The 21172-nt window shown below is 38.5% G+C and overlaps 1 protein-coding gene across 16 annotated transcripts in view; it reads right to left on the bottom strand.

Moving 5' to 3' along the window:
- Window positions 1–21172, bottom strand: part of Pam (peptidylglycine alpha-amidating monooxygenase) — a 281804-nt gene that overhangs the window by 36036 nt on the left and 224596 nt on the right. For 9 of the 16 annotated variants that reach the window (XM_006985735.4, XM_006985733.4, XM_006985734.4 and 6 more), the window contains exons 15-16: window positions 13405–13722; window positions 1669–1798 (exon numbers count right to left, since the gene is read on the bottom strand). In XM_006985735.4, coding sequence (XP_006985797.1) covers window positions 1669–1798; window positions 13405–13722 — 448 coding nt within the window. The remainder of the gene's footprint in view (window positions 1–1668; window positions 1799–13404; window positions 13723–21172) is intronic. The other 7 variants (XM_006985738.4, XM_076549697.1, XM_006985737.4 and 4 more) reach the window with 1 other exon arrangement.

The raw sequence follows: 21172 nt of genomic DNA, 5'->3' as shown, positions 1-21172 counted from the left end.
ATGGAAAAGCTTGCTGTGACCAACAGACAATGCCAGGGAGAGAGGGAGACTATAAACATTCTTATATCTAAGAAATAAAGCAGAGGAAAATGGCGAAAAAGATAGTGAGTAATGCCATCAGTGTCTTCCTCTTTTTCAAAAGTATCCATTTACCGATGTCATTTATCTTGCCACACACACAGAGCTTGGTGGTGAATGTACTGCCACATGATTCTGGGTACCTACATGAATGCCAGGTGCCAGGAAAAAACAGTTGCACAGCCAGAACTTTACCACATGTTTCTACTGGCTCTTGTTTCTTAGTCCTGTGTTTTCTCCACCATGCTGGCCTCTACTGACCCTTCCTTGCTACTTAACTATCCCAGCCTCGACTGTTTGCTTGGAATGAATATAATATTAAAATGGAAACCTGGACTCTGTCCAGCGTTAGCTTTTGCCAGCTGAAACTGTATCAATGGGAGAAAATGATGCTGTAATTTTCTTGTCTGGCAAAATGTGGTAAGAAATCCATGCAGAAAATGTAGCAATATTCATTAAAATGAAGAATATGCCACAATGAGTAGTGATAGTTTGCTTTTAAAAGCACTTGTTAAAATACCATTAGATGTTCAATAACAACCAAGTCAATGGACTAGAGCGGCGTGATGGGTATGCTGAGTACTATTGCTTGCTTTGGACGTCCAAGTTCTATCTTTTTTTATATTCGCTTTGTGTGACAACTAGAAAGGACAGTTAAACAGCAGTAAAAGTATCCATCTATTTTTGAAATGTTGATTAAATTTCATATTTAACCGCACAAAAAGAACTCATATAGGTATGCTTGACAGAATGAGTTATCACAATCTGAATCGAGAGCACATAAAAAGAGGAGCAGATTCCCAATTTCCCAGATGAGACTCTGTAATTGTACATATGGAAGGAGAAGATTCATTAAACCTCATTGAAAACATATTCAAAATTTTACTTTCATGTGTAAATTTGCAATTAAAGAAATTACAAATGGATGTTCATCAGTAAGTAGAATCAAAACAATGCACTATGTTTGGGCAGCACACAAAAAACATAACCATTGAGTATACTTTTAAAACCATTGAAGGCTATCACCACACAATGAAGTAGCCAACTCTGTTTTTTGATGTACAGGACCTGAAGCGTTGCCAGAGGCTGATGAGACAATAAGGGAAGCACTTGGTGTTCATTGGTAAAATGTGAACTGTCACAGTGATAACCATGCCTGCCCATTTAAGACACTGACAGGTCAACAGTAAGCAGTAAATCCTAGACACGGTTCTTCGAGTGACTCCCAAGCATACAGTGGAAGAGGGAATGGAAGGACAGAAAGGAAATGCAGAGGAAGAAGCAGCAGACGTTAAACGGTGCTAGTGTTGGCTTTAGATGTGGTGCTCATAAAAAGAATACATTGACATACTAATAAACCTGTGGGAAAATGTGAAGGCACGGATGGTTCACATACCCATGGCAGCCAAACCCCTCCAATCACATTGTCCATAGGGTTCACAGTTTTCAATGGCATGGGATGACATGAAATAATCAAAGAAATGCTACCATAGAACCAGAACGAGTTCACCTATAAGTATTCTTAATTTAATGAAAAGCAATGTATATTATTTTATTTTCATATACATTCTGGAGAAAAATATTACTTACTTTCCATCCCAAACATGGTCACCTCTGTGGAAAATCACTAGGTTATTCTTAGAATCCAGTGCCACACCAGAAACCTGGCCTGGTAACAAGTATACTCCAGGCCAGTCCAGTGCCTCCTCCACGTGGAAATCTAAAAGATAAATCCACACATGTATTCAGCATAAAAACAGAAGCAAGGATTCAGCATTGGCATAAAAACTCATGCAAGGACACTGAAAACAAAATCGAGCAGAAAATACACCACGTGCACATGCCAAGCAGCCTCTTGAGCTATGAGATAAAATGACTGAACTTGTCTTGAGACCATATGCTCTCCTTTTCCATTGCTGAGACACCTGTAAAATCAGACAGTTCTTAAGCTATAAAAGAGCCAAGGTGAAATCGCTCCCTCATTGATAAGATTCCTAACTTTAGATTAATATCTTTGAAAACTTATGCCAACATTGGAGGTATTGTTTTAATAGACAATTTTAAATGGAAATAAGTAGCAGGAATTAGCAAAAACCCAATCCCTCAATGTATCACTTTCTCTTGTCTGTCTGTGTGTCTGCCTGTCTCTATCTATCTATCTATCTATCTATCTATCTATCTATCTATCTATCTATCTATCTATCTATCTATCTATCTACCTGTCATCTATCTATCTAACACCCACCTGTAAAATCTAGATGATCAACAGACAGCAGTTCCTAGGATAAGCTATTTATTGATTATCCATTATACCTGGAACTATGTAGGACAGCATCATTTGTCTTACCTTCAGTGTTCCTATAAAAATTGGAGTTCTCTGTACTTCTACATATTGTTGGCTAACATGACAAAAAGGCAACACTGACAACTCTATTACTGGCTGACAAGTTATTCCTGTTTCTGATCCTAGTATTCCTCTTCTGTATTCTGGAGAATACAATCTTCAGAGAACGCCCGAGTTCATTTGAGTTAATCCAAGTCATAAAACTAGCTCACGAATGAACAGATACTGTAGACAGTGTTATCTATACGGATGATATGCAGCAATGAAGATGATCTTGAAAGTTACTGTATCACAGTTGACTCCTCCCCCCCCCCCGCGCCCCCAAATGCTTCAACAGGAGAGTCTGAGAAATATCAAAGCAGTCATCCAAGTTCCATTGCTTTTTCCCACTTCCTGAAGAATGTGGCAACACAAGTGCCAAGAGGGGCACTGGACCCCTGGAGAGAGCACCAGTGTAAGAATAGGCATTTACAGATAATCTCCTCAATTATGAAAGAGCACTTCTTCACGTAAATCATTTCACCTTTCCATGCACAGCTTTTGATATAGGGTAACAAACATGCCAGCATCCACCAATGACTTTTAATAAAGCAGTTTCAACTGATAAGTGCAGTCTTTCCACTAAATTCTATGAACATGAAATAAAAGAATGATTCTTGGCCTTGATGAATATAAAGATAGAGTCAGAATGCAAAGCAAGACAAGTTTATAAGTAAGGGAAAACGGGAACCAAATACTTGGGACATAAAAGAGCATAAGAACACAGAAGTGGCCCCACAGTCCATCACGAGGCTTTGGCTGGCATAGCATGGACTGACAATCTCTTCAGAAGATCTCCTAGTCTAGCCAAAAAAAAAAAATGTGCTTTTATGTCAAGTTAAGCATGGCCAAGCAGAGGTTGAGTGGATTTAGAAGGGGGAAGAGAACACTTTTGTCAGAAAGAAGAAAAGCAAAGACTTTTATGACTACAATATATGTTTCATAACGTTTAGAAACCCAAATTAAGAGACAAATCCTAAGGCTGGGCTACAGGAGAAGGCAACCATCAGGTTTGTTGAACTCAGATAGGAAAAGATATTATACATTATACAAAAACCTTGGATCTAATAATGAGAGGTTTTGTTTTTTGTTTTTTTTTGCTTTGTAGTATCATAACCTATACTATAGTTAATTTTAAGGCATGAGGCAGGTACTTTCTGAATACCAGGAAAGCAAAGTAGGGAAGTAACTTAATATGGGATATAGTGAGCACATGCCGATGCCATTTTCTCTTGTGTGTACTGTGATAGGCTCTCCTGGGTTAGAGAGAAGTGGGGCATAGTTTCAGCTAGCATGCTCGAATCTGCAATCCACCCTGAGTATACCAGCAGATGCTATGGAGCTCTGGAATGAATAGCATCCATCATCTATCACACTTGCTTGTCAAAATAGGAGAAAAGGCTGCAAATTGATGCTGCAGTGAATTGTGAGTCACTGAAGGTTTTTAAGCACCAGGTGATGTGATCAAAATTGTGCCTTTGAAAAGTTAGCTTTAGAAGGAAGGGCACAAACAGGATAATTAGGGATGTCTAGGATGATGAACAGATGGGTAAATCATTCCCCAAAGCAAGTGTTTTAGATAGTCTTGAGATGCTTGGTGTCAGGTACATTTCATTCTCATCTTATTTGTGATTTGGGCATTTAGATGTCATCATTCTGTCCTTAGTAGCCAACTCCTAGAATGCTGTGGAACAACCCTTCTGCACACTGTGAATATGTATTACTCTCGCATGTTAATAAAGAAGCTTATTGGCCTATAGCAAGGCAGGACAAAGTTAGGTGGGACAATCAAGCTGAGGATACTGACACAAAGAAGGGCCGAGTCAGAGAGTCACCGTCAGATGCAGAGAGAGCAAGACGGACACACTGTACTGAGAAAAGGTACCAAGCCATGTGGCAAAGCATAAATTAAAAAAATGGGTTAATTTAAGTGTAAGAGTTAGCTAGTAACAAGCCTGAGCTATCGACCAAGCATTTGTAATTAACAGTAAGCCTCTGATTGATTATTTGAGAGTGGTTGTGGGACAGGAAACTTCTGCCTCCACCTGGAACTTATGGATGGACTCTAAGTGAATCTTAAGTATATGCCAAAGTGAATATTTAATAGCTCTCCTCAGACTCTCAGAGTCCAGAACCACTTCAGTTACATACCTCTCATTTATTTATTTTTTGTCATTCTCACACATGCTTCAGTCATAAAAGGACAGCATTTTCACACTCTTATACCTTGGCAATGTGTGTATGTCACTATCTCTTCTTACCCTAAAGTAGTACTGACAGTAATATAAGATTATTTAGTAAAAGTGTGACTTTACCAACTGCTTTCATTTAAGATAATGAACACACGTCCTCACTCTTGCACCTTTTAGTTCAGTAGACCACCAACATGTAACAGGGTTAAGTGCTCATGAAGATGCATGGCATTTACTGTGATAAAAGTATCCAATGTGCAAAAGCATGTATTGTGTTGGTGTCAGATACTAATTTCATAAAATATTGGAACTACTGTATAAATATCTTCAGTTTGTCTGTGAATGGTCCCAACATCATAGGACCTGACTTGGCTAGGCAGACATTCTACAAGGATCATTATGTACAAATTGTTTTGGACCCAACCACCACCAATTATAAAATCAAAATACTTGTCAATATGATTAGAGTTTTTTCAAAAACACAAAAGCAGTATACATATCTAGAATGTTTTTATTGAAAGGTCCACTTTCAGGAATTCTCAATAGAGTAGAGGTGATATCTAAGGAAACTAGCTCTAACACTATGAAGAACTTGGCTTCTAGTAGCAAATGTTTGAAAAGCTAAAATATTTCATTCATAATCTTTGAGGTTGTTAAGAATACCCAGCTAAGACTTCAATATTAGGTATCTGGGTTCTTAGGTCAATCAGATTCTAGGATGGGGAAAGGAAATGAGTTCATGTTCTCCTTTGTGCATACTGGATCAGGAGATGAATGTTTTCCCTTCCAATGTAACTGCATTATTATTATTATTATTATTATTATTATTATTATTATTATTACTATTATTAAGAGTTAAAGGTTATATCCTTTAAGACTAAAGGACGTAGTACATCTTGAGTAATGAGAAAATGTGTAGTATTATGAAAGTCATCTCGGAATACTTATGAAGATGGATCTAATACTGACTGCTTTAATCCATGCCATAAGGTGCTCAAGAATCAGAACCTTCCAACTGCACTGGAATCAACCGATGTCATTTTCTCATTTGACAGAACAGAATTTAGGCTGAGGTCAGACATGAGACCCCCAACTCCAAGGATAATTTTTCTCTATTTATTAAAATAGGAACATTTAAAATCCTCACCAAAGAAATGCTATGATAAAATGTACTTGGGTTCTATCTTTAACTTTGACACTTTCAATCACAGAGAAAAATGTACTTCAGATTTCATTTACTCTTTACTTAAGAAATTATTCTGCATGTGACTAGTTAAATGTTGCAGGATTATGGTTTAAATCAGATATTAATTAAAAATTTCTTACCCATGACCATGGGCAGCCATCCCCAACTCTAAAATGTGACCTGTGCTAAACTCAGATGGCAAATAGCATGGTTAAGATTAATTGCTTGTTTTTAAAATCCCAGATTTGAGAATATAATAGAGGAAACAATTTTTTAAAAAAAATAACATAAATACATATTAGTTGTACATGCTAGTAACCTTAACACAATTCATTGTTTTCAAAAAGATGGCAAGAAAGATGAAATCATTCTTCTGAGACTTTAAATGATATTCTTTCCAAATGAAATCTAAGAATTTCATAACAAATTATATTATTCATCAAGGAACACTTGCACTTAGGACAAAAACAGTAAATGTGTAGCATCATATTCTGTTAGAGATTTAAAAAATTACCCATAAAAAAGTAAGCATTACTATTAAAATTATATCAATAAATTACTAAGAGAATCTTATACCTTTCCAAGAGAGTAATGCTGGTGATCACTGCTGATGTCACATGATCTTATTAATACACATTTAAAAGGGCATTCACTTATCTGTGTCACAGGAGGACCAACAGAGCTACATGAAATTCAAGCTTGATAAAATTTAATCACAGGACTATTGTGTAATTTCAGTCTAACAAGACTCCTTACATTTAATCCTGAACCTCCCCCCCGCCAAAAAAAAAAAAAACTGGATAAAAATCACTACATTTCAACAAAATGTGGTAGTTCTTTCCTTTATACTTGTCAGTTCCTACTAGTTGAGTAAATATGCTCTTTATGTGACATATTATTTATCAGAAATTCCAGCAATAACTATAATTAACCAACACTATAGGGAAAATATTTACAAAAAAGTCAAAAAGAAAACACGAATAAATTACAATGTCTCATTTAACAGGGGTGAAGAAAGAGGAAAATAGCTAGAGCCTCAAAAGCAGTGGAAGAATAAATGTAGTAGGAAGTATTTCTAGGAATTATAATTATATATATATTTGAGAGCAAAGACTTAGTGTGCCCAAACCATTATATTATACTATTTGAAAATGTACTTCAAAATGAAATATTGTTTAAATGGTACTCTCATGGAATAATGTTACCAACTAGAAAGATGTAAATCAGTTGGATCAAGTTGACACTGAAACATCTTTTTATGTAATATTTGTATTAATTCTTGGTGAATTTCATATATGTAGGCAGTGCATTTTGATCATATTTACCCTACTTTAAATCTTCCCAGAAATACTCAACCCTCTTAACTTCTTGTCTTCTTCATTTTGTTGTTTAATCATCCACAGAGTCTGGTTTCTGTAGCAGCCCATATACTCAAGTTTGGGCCATCCACCAGAGTATAGCCAACCCACCAGGGGTCACACCATTAAAGACAACTCATCTCCTTTCCCCAACAAGCCATCAACTCTCAACAGTCTCTTTAGATAATAGAAGCAAGTACGGTTTTCTTGGTGGCCAAACTGTTTAGGTATAGACAGCAAACATGAGAAAAATAATCTGCACTGTGGTTGTTACAATTGAAGGCTGAGACAACCCAGCAGGAAAAAATCCACCTGTCTTTCTATCATTTTTGCAGGGTCCTGACTTAGCAAAATGATCAAAAAGCAAGATTCAGGAGCAGGTCTGCATGTCTTTGCTTCTTGGTTTCAGAGTTCTGACACTGTGAGCATGGGATTTAACCTTCATATGCCCTAGCTTCTGCCTCTCTAAAATGTGATTAAAAATAGGCTGTTGTAAGGATTCAATGAATTAGTGCATCTAAGACACTGAGCCTTGTTCAAAGTAAGCACTATATAGTTGTCTGTTGTTATCATCTCTTCCACTCCAAAGGTGAAAACTCAGCCAGCCCGATGCCTTATTTTAACCTAGGAATTCTGAAAGGCTGTACCACATACAAGCCTTTGACTGAAATGTGTCTTAAGGATGGCCTCAAAAATTAAGTGAAAGTTGATTTTAGCAATCAGCCCAAAATTCAATGAATCATAAAAATAAAGACCTCTGGACTGAATGATAAGTGTCAACCAAGTACAGAACTATTTTATAACATACAGAAGGTTTCAATGGCTGAAACTTGCTTCCAAGTGCGTGCTTGTACACAGTAGTGAGATAAAATCTGCCAGCTAAAGCTGGATAGAACTAATTACAAGTTTTCACTGATTGTTCAATAAGCCTAGTTTCCAGAAGGCAACTTCAGATTTTATTTCTATTCTTATTAATGCTCTCTCAGTACAAGTATTAAACTACTCATGACAGAAACTCAGCAACATTAAGTACAAATGAGAAAATCTGTCTCAGTCACTGAGTTGAATATTTCCATTATGTAATTCATGTATCTCCTACAAACACTAATGCAGATCATTGAAATTGGTCAGAGATTTAAGGATCTACAAACTCTATGATAAACTACTACCAAACAATTACAGTTTGCTAATGTGTGAAAATCTGCACCTTCCTACATAGTTCAAGAAAATATGTTGCATGAGGCAACCCAGACCAACAACAGGAAACATATGTTCTCTCCTATTTGTGGATCCTTATCTCTGAATCTTTAGGTTAGAGCGCACAACTCAGAGTCACATAGAAACCAGGAAAGTAATGAGGGACCATGGTGGGAGAGGGAGAGAAGGAGCCATAGAGAGGAGGGTGATAGATGCTATTAAGGGAGAAAGGGAAACACAGTGGGGAGACTTAAGTAGTATAGGAAGAGTGTAGGAATGTAGAGGGTAAAGCAGAGGGAGCAGGTAGGAGGGATGAACAATGTTAAGACTGTTTAAAAAGACCACCAGGGAAACCTACTGTTTTATAAACTTCCCAGGAGGACTGCTGCAAAATCACATTTTCTGGACATGGCAGGCATGTTGAACTCATGACTTCTCCAAAGCCATGGCTGCCTACACCAGACCTGCATAAGACCACATCAGTCAACATTCCAGCATGGATCAGGGAAGGGCTTAGGAGGTCCCACTCCTAGTTAAGGACCTAAATGCTGTTGATGGCTGCTGAGGGAAGCTGAGTCAGTTTGCTCAAGGGACAAGGTCCTGTGATAGCTGCCCTTGCTCCATTGGTCAGCCCTATACCCATGTGCATAAGGGCAATGGTAACTGGACTCAATAGGTCTCTGTCTGTCTCTGTCTCTGTCGCTCTTTCTCTCTCTCTCTGTGTGTGTGTGTGTGTGTGTGTGTGTGTGTGTGTGTGTGTGTGTCTGTCTGTCTCTCTCTCTCACATACACACACACACTATAGATGAGGAGGACATAAATTTGAGAGGGAGTATGGGGAGATACAGGAAGAGTTGCAGGGGGAGAGTACAGATATGATCAAAATGCGTTATACTCATGTATGAAATTCTCAAAAAATAAAAATGTTCACGGATTCTCACTAAGAACAAGAATATTCATTCGGAAGTTCTGATTAAGGTAAAATAATAATTAGACATTGTTTACTTAACTTTGGGGGTTATTAGTCTAATATACTAATGTATCAATGATAATAATGATAACTATTAAAGCATCAATACATTATTCAATATCATCTATGTGCCAGATACTGTTCAAAACTTTTTCCGTGTATAATCTCATCTGAGCCTCATGTCAGCACTTTGAAGATTGCAATCCTCATTCTACAGATGAGAAAAATAAAGCTTAGAGAATTAAAAAAAAAAAAACCAACATGCCAAGGTATCAGGGTAAATGGTATGGGTAGAACTTAAAGGCAGGCAGGCAGGATCCACGGCTGAGTCTGCTCCATCACATGACCTTTGTTAGTGCGCTTTCAAATTTTATTTGGGCCAAATGCAGACTTTGGGGGAAGTGGGGAGTTTTTTTTGGGAGTATGTATTCTAGAGATGTAGAGATCACACAGCATATAAGCTCTGTTCTGAAGAATGCTAAGACCACTGTTACCTAACCTTTAATGATGTAGAGAACCCTGCATAATGCAGACACTAGATGCAGAACCAAGTATAATTCTTGTGAGATATTTGATTGCAGTACGTAAAGCTATGTCACTGTGACTGGATTAATAAAAAGCTGAACGTCCAAAGCTAGGCAGGAGTTACATGAGAGACTTCCTGACTGGGGGAGCTCTGGGAAGACAAAAGGGAGAGTTGCTAACTGGATGCAGAGGAAGGAGAGGCAAAAGCCATGAGCCACATGGCATCACGTAGACTGACAGAAATTTAAGTTATAAGAGCTAGTTAGAAAGAAGAAGCCTAAGTTAAGGCCAAACTTCCATAATGAATAAGAAGTCTCTATGTCATTATTTGGGAGCTGGCTGGCGGGACAGAGAAAAACTCATTACATACAATTCTGACAAAGTTAAACATCCATAAACAGTAGTATTGTATAGAACACCTTAAATCCCCAGCACTACCACACAGCATCACACACAAAATTTTTAGCTAATCTACTACTAGTTACATCTTAGAACCCTCAAGTCAGCTGGATAGGATCCATCTTCATATTAAAGTTCTAACATACAGGGAAGAGAAGAAAAAATATGCTGTTGCTGAACACATCACTGTTACAGGTTGGACAGATGCTGAGAACCAGAGACAGAGAAAAGGGTTCTGAGTAGATGCCTTTAGCTTCTGAGCTGCGAGGGGCCAGGATTCCAAGAAAGATTCCATGAGCTGGGCGCTTGGTGAAATCGATTGAAATGAAGGCACTAGATGGTGCATATTGGAAATCATAAGGTTCAAGTTTTAAATCCAGACTCCGGGACCTCATTCAATCGGTTAACGTCTCTTGGCTTCAGTTTCTTCTGAAAATTAACATGCCTTAAAGACATCTGAAATGACTCCATGTTGTAATATTAAGTGACAATACAGCCTTGCATTTTTGCTTCAGTTACAATGCCATATAAACAGTTACCTTCTTCTTTGCAGCTAATACAATTCTATCTAGCAAATTGGGCACTTAAAGAGACAATTAATTCCTCTGGACCATTAAGGCCATTCTCTCTCTGCTTTAAGCCGAGGAAAGGAAGAGTAGAAAAGAAACAATTGCACATTATCCATTCACATTTACTCTCCTTGCCGATATTCTCAGAAGTACACATGAATTAGCCTAATACTGATTGCTTATGGTTGTTGTATGTGGAAAACTTGCTACTTTCTTTTTGAACAATGGAAGCTTGCTGCAGATTCCAGCTTCCTCTGACTTATGCAGTGAAAGGACACCAGAGAAAAAACTTGGTTATTGCATGGTGCATCCTTTAATAGCAAACAGGAGAGAGGACTTGGAAAAAGGCAGTCACAACTAGACTCACTAAATGTGAGTTTTACTATTTTGCACCCAGCTTTAAAGACGTTGGAGTTAGGATAGTGAAAAGACATGAAAGCAAGCCTCATCAGAAAGGAAAGGCACACAAAGTTCTTTCAGTAATTGGGGGATGTGCTGCCTAACACTCAGTGCCTTATTAAATTTAGTGACATTTACCCACATTTATATGATGAAGCAAAACTTCCCAGTTGAGATCTTCAGAGGCAATTTCTTCTCCCGAGCACCGCCTCATGACTAGCTCCAAGAATAGCAAGTGACATAGCAAAAAAATGTATTTCCCACTTTTTAAGATTTCATTTTTAGTAAAACTAAGACTTCAGAAATACAAACTCTTCTTTGAAAATATGTGATGTGACAGCCTGCATGTACTTATGGGCACCACATGTGTGCCTGACACCTGCAGAGACCAGAAGATGGCACAGGATCCCTTGGAACTGGAGTTCCAGGTAATGGTATGCCATCCTATATGTGTGTGCTCAGAACCCAACTCAGGCGCTCTTCAAGAGCAGTGTGTGCTCTCAACTACGGAAACATCTCTCCAGTCCCTGAACGCTGATGTTTCCACAGCCACTTATGATAATAAAAACATGCCAGTGACATCTCAAAATTAGGAATTAAAAGGCAAGTGATGGACTAATGCATGCACCAGTTTCAACATTTAATACGTGAACAGAATTGCACTCACCAGGAGCCTTTTCCTACGTATTCATGTTCTTTTTTAAAAAAATTTATTTATTTTTATTGCATTAGTGTTTTGCCTACATGTATGTTTATGGGTGGGTGTCAGTTTGTTCTTGGAGTTACAGACAGTTGCTAGCTTCCATATGGGTGCTGGGAATCGAACCCAGGTCCTCCGTAAGAGCAGTCAGTGCTCTTGCATCTCTCCAGCCTGATATTTATGTTCTTGACACAGAGGTTCAGACAGACACTCATGGTGATGAGATAGGTGGAGGCATAATCAGCCGCATATCTGGGGCACTTGACTCACAGACACCATTTCACTTGTTCCTTGATAAGATACAGAGGTTTTTCTGAAACATCTTAGGTAATTCTCAAGCAAGAAGTGTCCCTGGATCACCCCTTGAGAAACACAGTTTTATTAGATGAATTTGGAACTAGTTAGAGCCTGTTAAAATATGAGGAGTTAAAAGTCCAGGCTCCACTTAACAGCTCATACAGACCATTAGGCCAGTCCCGATGGACAATACTTGAAACTTCCATGTGAGCAAATGCACTGCATGCTAATTTTTTCAATTATAAATAAAAATCAGCTGGGTGTTGAATAATTCATGGCTTCCTGCAAAGCTGAATTTGAAAACATCAAGCTGGCAGCCTGTGCCATCCAAGCCCACGCATGGACAGCTGCCATGCACGCATATCCCTTACTTTTTCTGGAGATTCTCTCCACATGCTTTATTACTTGGCTTTCCACATTAGCAAGTCACACGAAACACAATCAATATCACAGAGGCCACAGCGTAATTAAAGACAAAGATGAGGCATCGACAGCTTGCCGGTACAGAAACCTGAAGGGAATAAGGTACTGTTCTCTAATTTATGGAAGCCAAATCCTGGCTAGAAATAAAGATAAATCTGATAATTATTGACTTACTGGAGGGTCCCTTCAGAAATATATACTCAATTTTCAATTACGATAGCCGCTGGTTAATGGAACTTAAGAAATCAGTCATAAAATGGTTATATTTTACAAGTCAGTGGGATAAGAACACTGAGAGTCTTTTGATTCCTTTGAGGGCACATTAATTACTTGAAAAGACAGTGTAAGCATTACATACACTGGGACTTACAGGTGAGGTTTTTAAATTTCAATTTCTTCCCACTGAGCTAAGGGGAAAATGTTGATTTGTTACTCTGAATTTCACATACCATTCTTTCCAAAATGACTCAAGTTGGATTCACTCACTGAATTAATGCTGAATTTATGTAGTACAAGACCGACACAAAAATTAAAAAAAAAATCCCCCCCCAAAAAACCCTTTTCCTAACCAATGTGGCATTTGATAGCCCAAATCTGAGTCATACTTGTTCCAATAAGTCCCTTTTATTGGTGAGTTTTATCACCTATTAATTTTTATTCCCTTCAGATTTTGCTAATGTGGATTGCAGTGTTTCACACTTTATTGCTTAAAAGAAACCCTGAACGCACCTCCTGAGTGTTCTGGTTCCCATGGACCTTCACCAGGCTGCTGCAAGGAGAAAGCTCTGCTCTCAGCTGGCCTCAAAGTTGACTCTAGTCTGTGGAATTTGTGGATTCTGTCTCTGACTAGGATAGCATTGCCCCTTTCCTCACGTTCTGCACCCTCTCTTGCATCAGACGGACCCAAGTCCTTTTTCTGGACTACGTTTGCAATCTCAGCTACTGTGTCTGAACCGGATTCTGCCTTTTCTGCAGGGTTATATTTGTGCACATGAACCATATCTTCCCTCTCTCCTAGCAGCTTGGAAAGCAGTGAATAGAAATCACCTGTGGGGGGGGAAAAGAGATAAAGAGGCAGAGTGTTTACAAGACAGTAAATTTTACAAAATTTGGTTCCTTAAAAACATCATCTCTTGAATGTGACAGTGAGTGAGAAGCAAGGTTGTTATCAGACTTTCACAGATAGGAATGGAGGAATGGGATGGACAGAAGAGAGGAGAATGAACTCAAACACTGGAAACAGATTCTTACATTTCATTTATACACCATCTTCTCCCTGCTACTTCATACACACTGTGACTATTGACATATTAGTAGAGATAAAACAAAATAATTCACACATGATGGCATGGCATGTTTTAATCATTGGCTTTCACGGAATAGTTTAACCGACATGGAAAGTAAGAAATAGTTTAACTGATATGGAAATTAAGAATTTAGGAATCCTTCAGATTTCAAAAATAAAGTTGTCACAGATGCATTAAAGAAAGCTATCATCACAACCAAACAGTTTAAATTTGTCTTAAAAACCTGTTAAAGCATAAGCTATAAGAAATCAAATACTTTTTCTCAAGACTATTTGTGAAATATAACCAGTCTACCAGACATGTGTATATGTGACAACTGAAAAGCCAGTCTTATGGTTTCCCCAGTAGCTAGCATAAGTAGTTCCAATTGTTCCTCTTAAGCAAGAAATGAAGCAGTTCCAGAATAATTTTCTTTTGATATAAGAATCCTTTAAAAGCAGTTGGAAACAAAGAACATAAAAGGGGGAAAAAAAAAACCCTGAAAAATCATTAGCTGAGTTATCACTAAGTGTTTTTTTTTTATGAGTATATTAAAGAATGAACTTGGGTAGGATTTTATGAAAACAAATCATGGATAAACTGTGGTTAGATACATTATCAAAAGAAAACCCATACAATATTTTAGTCATTATCATTTACGTGATCCAATCTATTATGTCTGGTACGTGAATGGAAAACACACATGTGGTCCCCTGGCAATCCCCAGGTCTTGCTGTTCTCAATCTACTCTACAGGTTGGCTACTAGGAGAAACCATGTTTGTAGGTTCTGATTGCCTACACTGAACTACATCTGCATCACCATTGGCTAACATTTATAAGCCTTTTTTTTTTTTTTTTTTTTTGGTTTTTCAAGACAGGGTTTCTCTGTGTAGCTTTGCGCCTTTCCTGGAGCTCACTTGGTAGCCCAGGCTGGCCTCGAACTCACAGAGATCCTCCTGCCTCTGCCTCCCAAGTGCTGGGATTAAAGGTGTGCGCCACCACACCCGGCTCTATAAGCCTTTTTTTTACAGGGCTATGAGAAGCCAAAAAGTCATAAATGGTTTAGGTATGATGCAAGCCACTGAAGAATATATTCTTAAGACATTTGTGCAAGGGTATACAAAGTCTTTCCAAACTTACACCTAACACAATAGTCATAGTTACAAATAATCTTGGCTTAATAGTTCAAAGTAGGTTTGAAATTCTTGCCCATGAAATCAGCTTATCCTAGGTGAAATCTTCAATCAGAAAACAATTCTTAATTAATGGGGCGATCTCTTCAAAATATACAAAACAAGTCATGACTCAACCAAACTGGTTAGGTCACAGTCACACTCTGCCTTACAGTAGAAAGTTCATCCACTTCAGCTAAATTCTTCTTTCTCACAAAGTATAAACAGTTCATCATGCTTGAGTAATGAGACATTTCACATAGAAAAATAAAATACAATGTTATTTCAAGAAGAGATAAAACATAATTTCAAACTTGAATTAATGTCATCACGTTAATATGAAAGGAGGAATGCAGACTGAGTACTTTGCAGAGTCCCACAAGCTTCATCCAAGTCTAACAGCAGTCAGTCATAAAATACCAAGTGCAGAACACTGTTGTTCCTTTGAAACAGTCATTTAAAATTATCTTTGTGTTAGGAAAGCTAAACGTTAAAGCAACAGGATAGGCTTGGCTGCACTGCGCTGTGAAAACACAGCTCTGGAGACCACTAGATGGCTGTCTCATTATCTCCCAATATTTTTTATACAGGAAACTGACCAGTCAATCACTCTCTTCCTTTCTCTTTCTCTCCCTCTCTCCTGGCTGCTCCTGGATAGATGGAATATTGAATGGCTAACCATTTTTCTTAAGCACATTAGGGTGTCTCTACTTCAGAACTATGTCTGATGAGACTTTAGATGGAGCAGGACATAAACAGAAGAGATTGGCTGGAAAAGATTTTCTCCCATTGTGTAAACTGTCTCTGCTCTGCGGATGTTTTTTTTTCCCCCCCTGGTGCAGGGGCTGTTCAGTTTCACATAGTCCCAATTGTCAATTCCTGCTATTATTTTTCTAGCTGCAGGAGTCCTTTTCAGAATGTCCTTGCTTATATCTATACACTGAAGTGTTTTACTCAAACTTCCCTTTGTCATTTTCAGAGTTTCTTATCTTCCATTAAGGTCTTTGATACACTTTCAATTGATATGGGTAACAGACAAGGGTCTAGTTTAATTCTTCAACATACTGGCATCCAGCTTTCCCAACACCATTTACTGGAGAGGCTAAAATGCATCTTTTTGACACCTCTGTGTCGTCCAAAGATGGATTTTTAAGAGGGGATATGGCTGAGGAGATGGAAGGGAGGAGAACATTGAGGGGAAGGGTTAAATAAAGCCAAGGATACATGAAAAGGCTGTATGGCAACCCACTATTTTATAAGCTAATTAAGAAATGTAATTTTTAAAGGAGTTTGAACTGAGAAAGCATGCATGAGTGAATAATGCTTCTCCCCGAAGTCACAGAATATTAAAGAAAAATCCCATAACCAGGCATGAGACACCACTCCTTGAGTTCTTTGGTCAGGAAGGCTCTTAGAGCCCCTAAAGCAATCAAGGCTCCTGCCCTGCCCTTGGTTACTCACCAGAACTAGATGCAAAGACCCAAAGACACCAATTCCTTTCCTTACGTGACTTAGAGAAAGCAAGCTGGCACTGAGCTGGAGACTTCTCTGTGCACTAGCTCTCATCGTGCGAGGACCTCTCCTCAGGCAGTGGGATCTGGGGGAGTTGGTTTTGTGAATCTAGGATCCCTACTGGGAAGGCAGTGGTGAGCAGGTTGCTGGAGGAGCAAGGACATATCCACACACAGAGATTATTGATGCTCTCAGTGGGCAGTGGTTAATGTAGAGACTCATAACTGGTTAAAAAACCAGCTGAAAATTGTGATTACTCAGTGTTCACCATAATGGTATCACTTGCTCCATGGTTCAGAGATCATCACAGAAGAGGCAGAAGATAGAATCTGAGAGCCAGAAAATGGGGAGGGTGGCTGCTGTGAAATGTTCTCTTGTGGTCCTGACCACTGCACTCACAAACTCAGAGCGGCTGTGGCTACTTCAAAAGATTGAGCCCTAGCATTCCATCACGGATGGGGAAGGGCTCATGATGTCCAATCTGTAGATGAGGAACTATTGGCAAGTTTCATTGTGGGGAAGGAGGAGACGATTTTCTTCAGTGATGTAGCCACTGCCATGCTAGCCATGTCCCAGTTAATAACACCCCATCTATGATCAAGAAACAACCCTAATTAGACTCATTGCCTCCTTATAAATTATGAGTAGTGTGTGTGTGTGTGTGTGTGTGTGTGTGTGTGTGTGTGTGTGTGTGTGTGTGTGTGTGTGTTGCTGGGAAGAAGAAGGGGTCCAGAGGAAGTGAGATGGAGTAAATATTTAAAGTAGATTATATGCATGTATAAAACTGTCAAGGGATAAATTAACAACATTTTAAAAAATCTTCGGTGGCTTGCTTTGCTGTTGGTTATTTCTGGGTATTCATTGGTCCACATGTCTTTAAAGTCCACAGAAGAAGAGGGAGCTATGCCTACTTAGGTGCATTGGATGGCCAGTTCTGCCAATCCTTCCTTCGCATCTTAATCTTCTCTACCTACACCTTCTCTTTGCCTCACTGAAGGCTTCAGTGGTCATGGAGGACAGACCTCCTCATGAGTAGAGCTCCTCCTCTGATGCATAATGTTGAATTTGCTTTCTACTGTCTGCTGATGGATGGAGCCATACCTACTTAGAGCCCTCTGGGTTATATGCCACAGACTCTTACTCCTCACACTGTTTAAAAGTTCCCATACAACATGCACACACCCATATACACCCACATCCCCCACCACACAATTAAAAAAAATCTTAAAAAAAAATCCCTGCATTCTGAAATGTCCTCCTTTAATACCCCCTTTCAAATATTAGAAACTTAACGTCTAAAATTTAATTATTTTTCTGCTTTCCATTTTTATAGGTTTTTTTTTCCCCATAGTTATTCTCTCAATCCAAAGCACTGAATTTGCCCTTCTCTCTCTAGTGACCCACACAGTCCAAATGATCCAGATTAGGAATGTTTTTTGCTTAATGACCATAAGTACTCATCAGGGATTCCGATCATCCTCTGGTTGTCATGCTGAGAGAAAGGTTGTTCCCTTTCCTCCCAATAGACCTCAATCCTGATCTGGACTTGAAACCTATCATGTGGTGTTGAAGCCTCTGACTCTCTGCTGACTGGGTTGTGACTGACAGAGGCCCGCCTCCTCAAAGCCCTCTGGGTGACACTCCAGACACCTTCCCCTCATGTCAGTCAATCTGTGCATTTCTGAGTGATTTCTCTAATTCTTGTCTCAGACTCTCTGCTAAGGTAACCGCACAATTTATTTCCAAAACTGAGATACTTTGGGCAAGGCAGATCATGTTATTAATATTTATGCTAATTTTATCCTAAAAACTGTCTGTTACCATATCTGTAGCTGACAGATAACAGTCACGTAAGTAGCTTCCAGCCCATGTAGAACAGCAGAAGTAGCCACTGTGTTTTAGGTTAGCATGCCCTCATAACTTTGCTGACATCCTCATAGAATTTAACACATTCCATCTCTATGACTTCGCTATTATTATTTCCCTCATACCTGGTGTGGAAACTAAAGGCAGTTCTATCTTGCCCAGCTGCTAGGAAGTTCAGCAGGGGTTGGAAGCACAGTGGTACTGAGTTAAATTCTACTGAGGTTTGGATACACTTGTGTCTCCTAAGGATTTGCAGGTCAAAAATGATTTCTTTTTGCTAATTATTAACAAGGTGGAAATTTAGTCAGATTACTGTATAAGATCTCAGAATTCTATAGGAAGAAGTCCATTAACAGATACATGCCATCTGGCCTCCAGAGTGTGGGCTAAATGCACCTATTTTTAAAACACAGTTACATTTCTTTGGGTCTTCTGTTACAGTAACAAAACTGACAAATACACTGTGTGAACTGTTCCCTGTACTGGATCCAGGATCGGTTCTCTTGTTCATAGTGGCCAAAGTCCCTTCCTACAAATTTACTTCCAATCTGCTGATCTATGTTATTTTTCTTTTAAATTATCTTTCTTCCTAGTTCAGAAGCCAGGTTTATTTTTAAAGAAATAACTTTCTCTTTGTTCTAACCTGTTCATAGCACTAGGAACTTGTAAACCAATTAGTGCATATTCACAGCAGTCCCTTTGTAAAATTGAACTGAAGGATAATGACTAGTTTCTTTGTTATGCCACCGAAGAAGAGTACTTTGTTTTCCTCATCAGTTTTACCTAACACCGTCAACATAATCTTTCATGCAAGATCAAATCAGACACAATGTGCTAAAATAGTTTTTTTTAACACATTTAAATTATTTCTGGGAATGTAGAAATTATGATATGAATGTCAATAATGAAATAACTTCTTTTCCTATCCACTACCATATTCCCACTGATCAGGGCAGCTCCTATCATGGGACAGCCCAATAAATGATTCTTGGTTTTACAAAAGTAGCTTGTGCAAGATGTTGCCCTTTCTTCTGTGTTAGCAGAGACAATTTTTTTCCTTGATAATTTGATCCTGCAGAGAGACTCTATTTGTTCCTCCGACATCCACTAACACTTCGATCCTTATGAAATGCATAGGCAGGTCCCTGATGTAATTTGACTGAGACAGTTTGATATTTGAAAAACACAATTAGAGTAGTGACTAATGTGCTGAGAAAAACAGGAGTTCGCAGTCCACACAAATGTAAACAACAATTAAACTCTAAATTTCTAAGTTGTGTGCTTGCATTAACTACCTAAGGGAACAACAAGAATTTTTCTACTTGGTAGGAACCATTTACTAATCCTTGCTCCCTGAAAGGAATTTCTCTTGTTTACTTCCAAGAACATGATGAGAATAAACTAAAATGAATGCAAATATACACTTAAAAAAATAAAGACGACTCATGAGGCCAGATGTGGTGGTTCACACCTATAATCCCAGCACTCAGCAGGCGCAGGCTGGGAGATAACAGGTCTAGGTTAGCAGGGGCTAAATAACGTTTTGGGCCAGGCTGGGGTAGAGAATGACACTGTCTCAAAAAAATATAAAAGAGGGAAAATGGGAAAAAAAGTAGAAGAAAAAATTGCTGTGTGAGTTTCTTTTAAATAAAGATAATTGGATTAAAAAAAAACCACAACTGCCTTTAACTTTTAGAAAATGTAAAATCTGAACTGTGGCAGATGGTTCACCTTAAAAATAATGACCAGGTGCAAGAGCTGGAAAGATGTTTTAGCAGTCACCAGGATGGCTGCTCTTGCAGGGAAACCAGGCTCACATCCCAGCACCCACATGGCAGCTTCCAACCATCTGTAACTCCAGTTCCAGGGAACTCAATGCCTTCTTCTGTCCTCTGTGGATACTGTACACACATGGTACACTTACATACGTGTGAGCAAAACACTCATACATGTAACAGTAAACAAATAGAAATATAACAATTTAAAATGACTAAGAACCTCTTAGTAATTTTCCAGGATATGAATGACCACTTATTAAAGAAGTCACTAGTACTTACTATACACAGAAGACCACTCCCAGGACTCCTCTGTGATTTCCATGGTACACAGTGAGGAAATATGCAGTTCATGGGCAGTTTAAACACTGACAAGATATGCCAAGTAACCACAATAATAAATTGCAACAAGCCAATAATCACATGTAAGATAAATGATTAATGAGAAGGATGTATGGAATGTAAAAAAAAAGTACCTTTTAAAAAATAGTTTAATATTTGGTTTTATGATACCAACTTTCTCTATTGGTTAAATATCAATTTGGTTTATTGATTGATTACTTGTTATTAACTCACAACATTTATTCTCCAGCCTTAGAGTAATAAACGTGAGATCATGATGCCCAGCTCAAGGCTTACAGGTGAAATGACTCTTATTACAGGAGAAGAGAAGATAGGTGAGAAACATCAAAGGGGAGAAGGCTTTTGCAATTACCATGTATACAAATCTATATGGGAAGGCGCAGTCATGTGATAAATGATCATTCACATTCTGTTACTAGGGAACCAATTCTAAACAGCATTCAGTCAGCTTCTCAGAGGCTTGGGGGTATTTAGAATTGTGTTTGATATATGAGTTCAATAAATAAAGACTTGTGAGTAACT

This window comes from Peromyscus maniculatus, chromosome 13 (genome assembly GCF_049852395.1).
Source record: "Peromyscus maniculatus bairdii isolate BWxNUB_F1_BW_parent chromosome 13, HU_Pman_BW_mat_3.1, whole genome shotgun sequence".
Taxonomy (NCBI): Eukaryota; Metazoa; Chordata; class Mammalia; order Rodentia; family Cricetidae; genus Peromyscus; species Peromyscus maniculatus.
The sequence above is the reverse complement of the archived record's forward strand: the minus strand, read 5'-3'. Positions and strand labels throughout refer to the sequence as shown.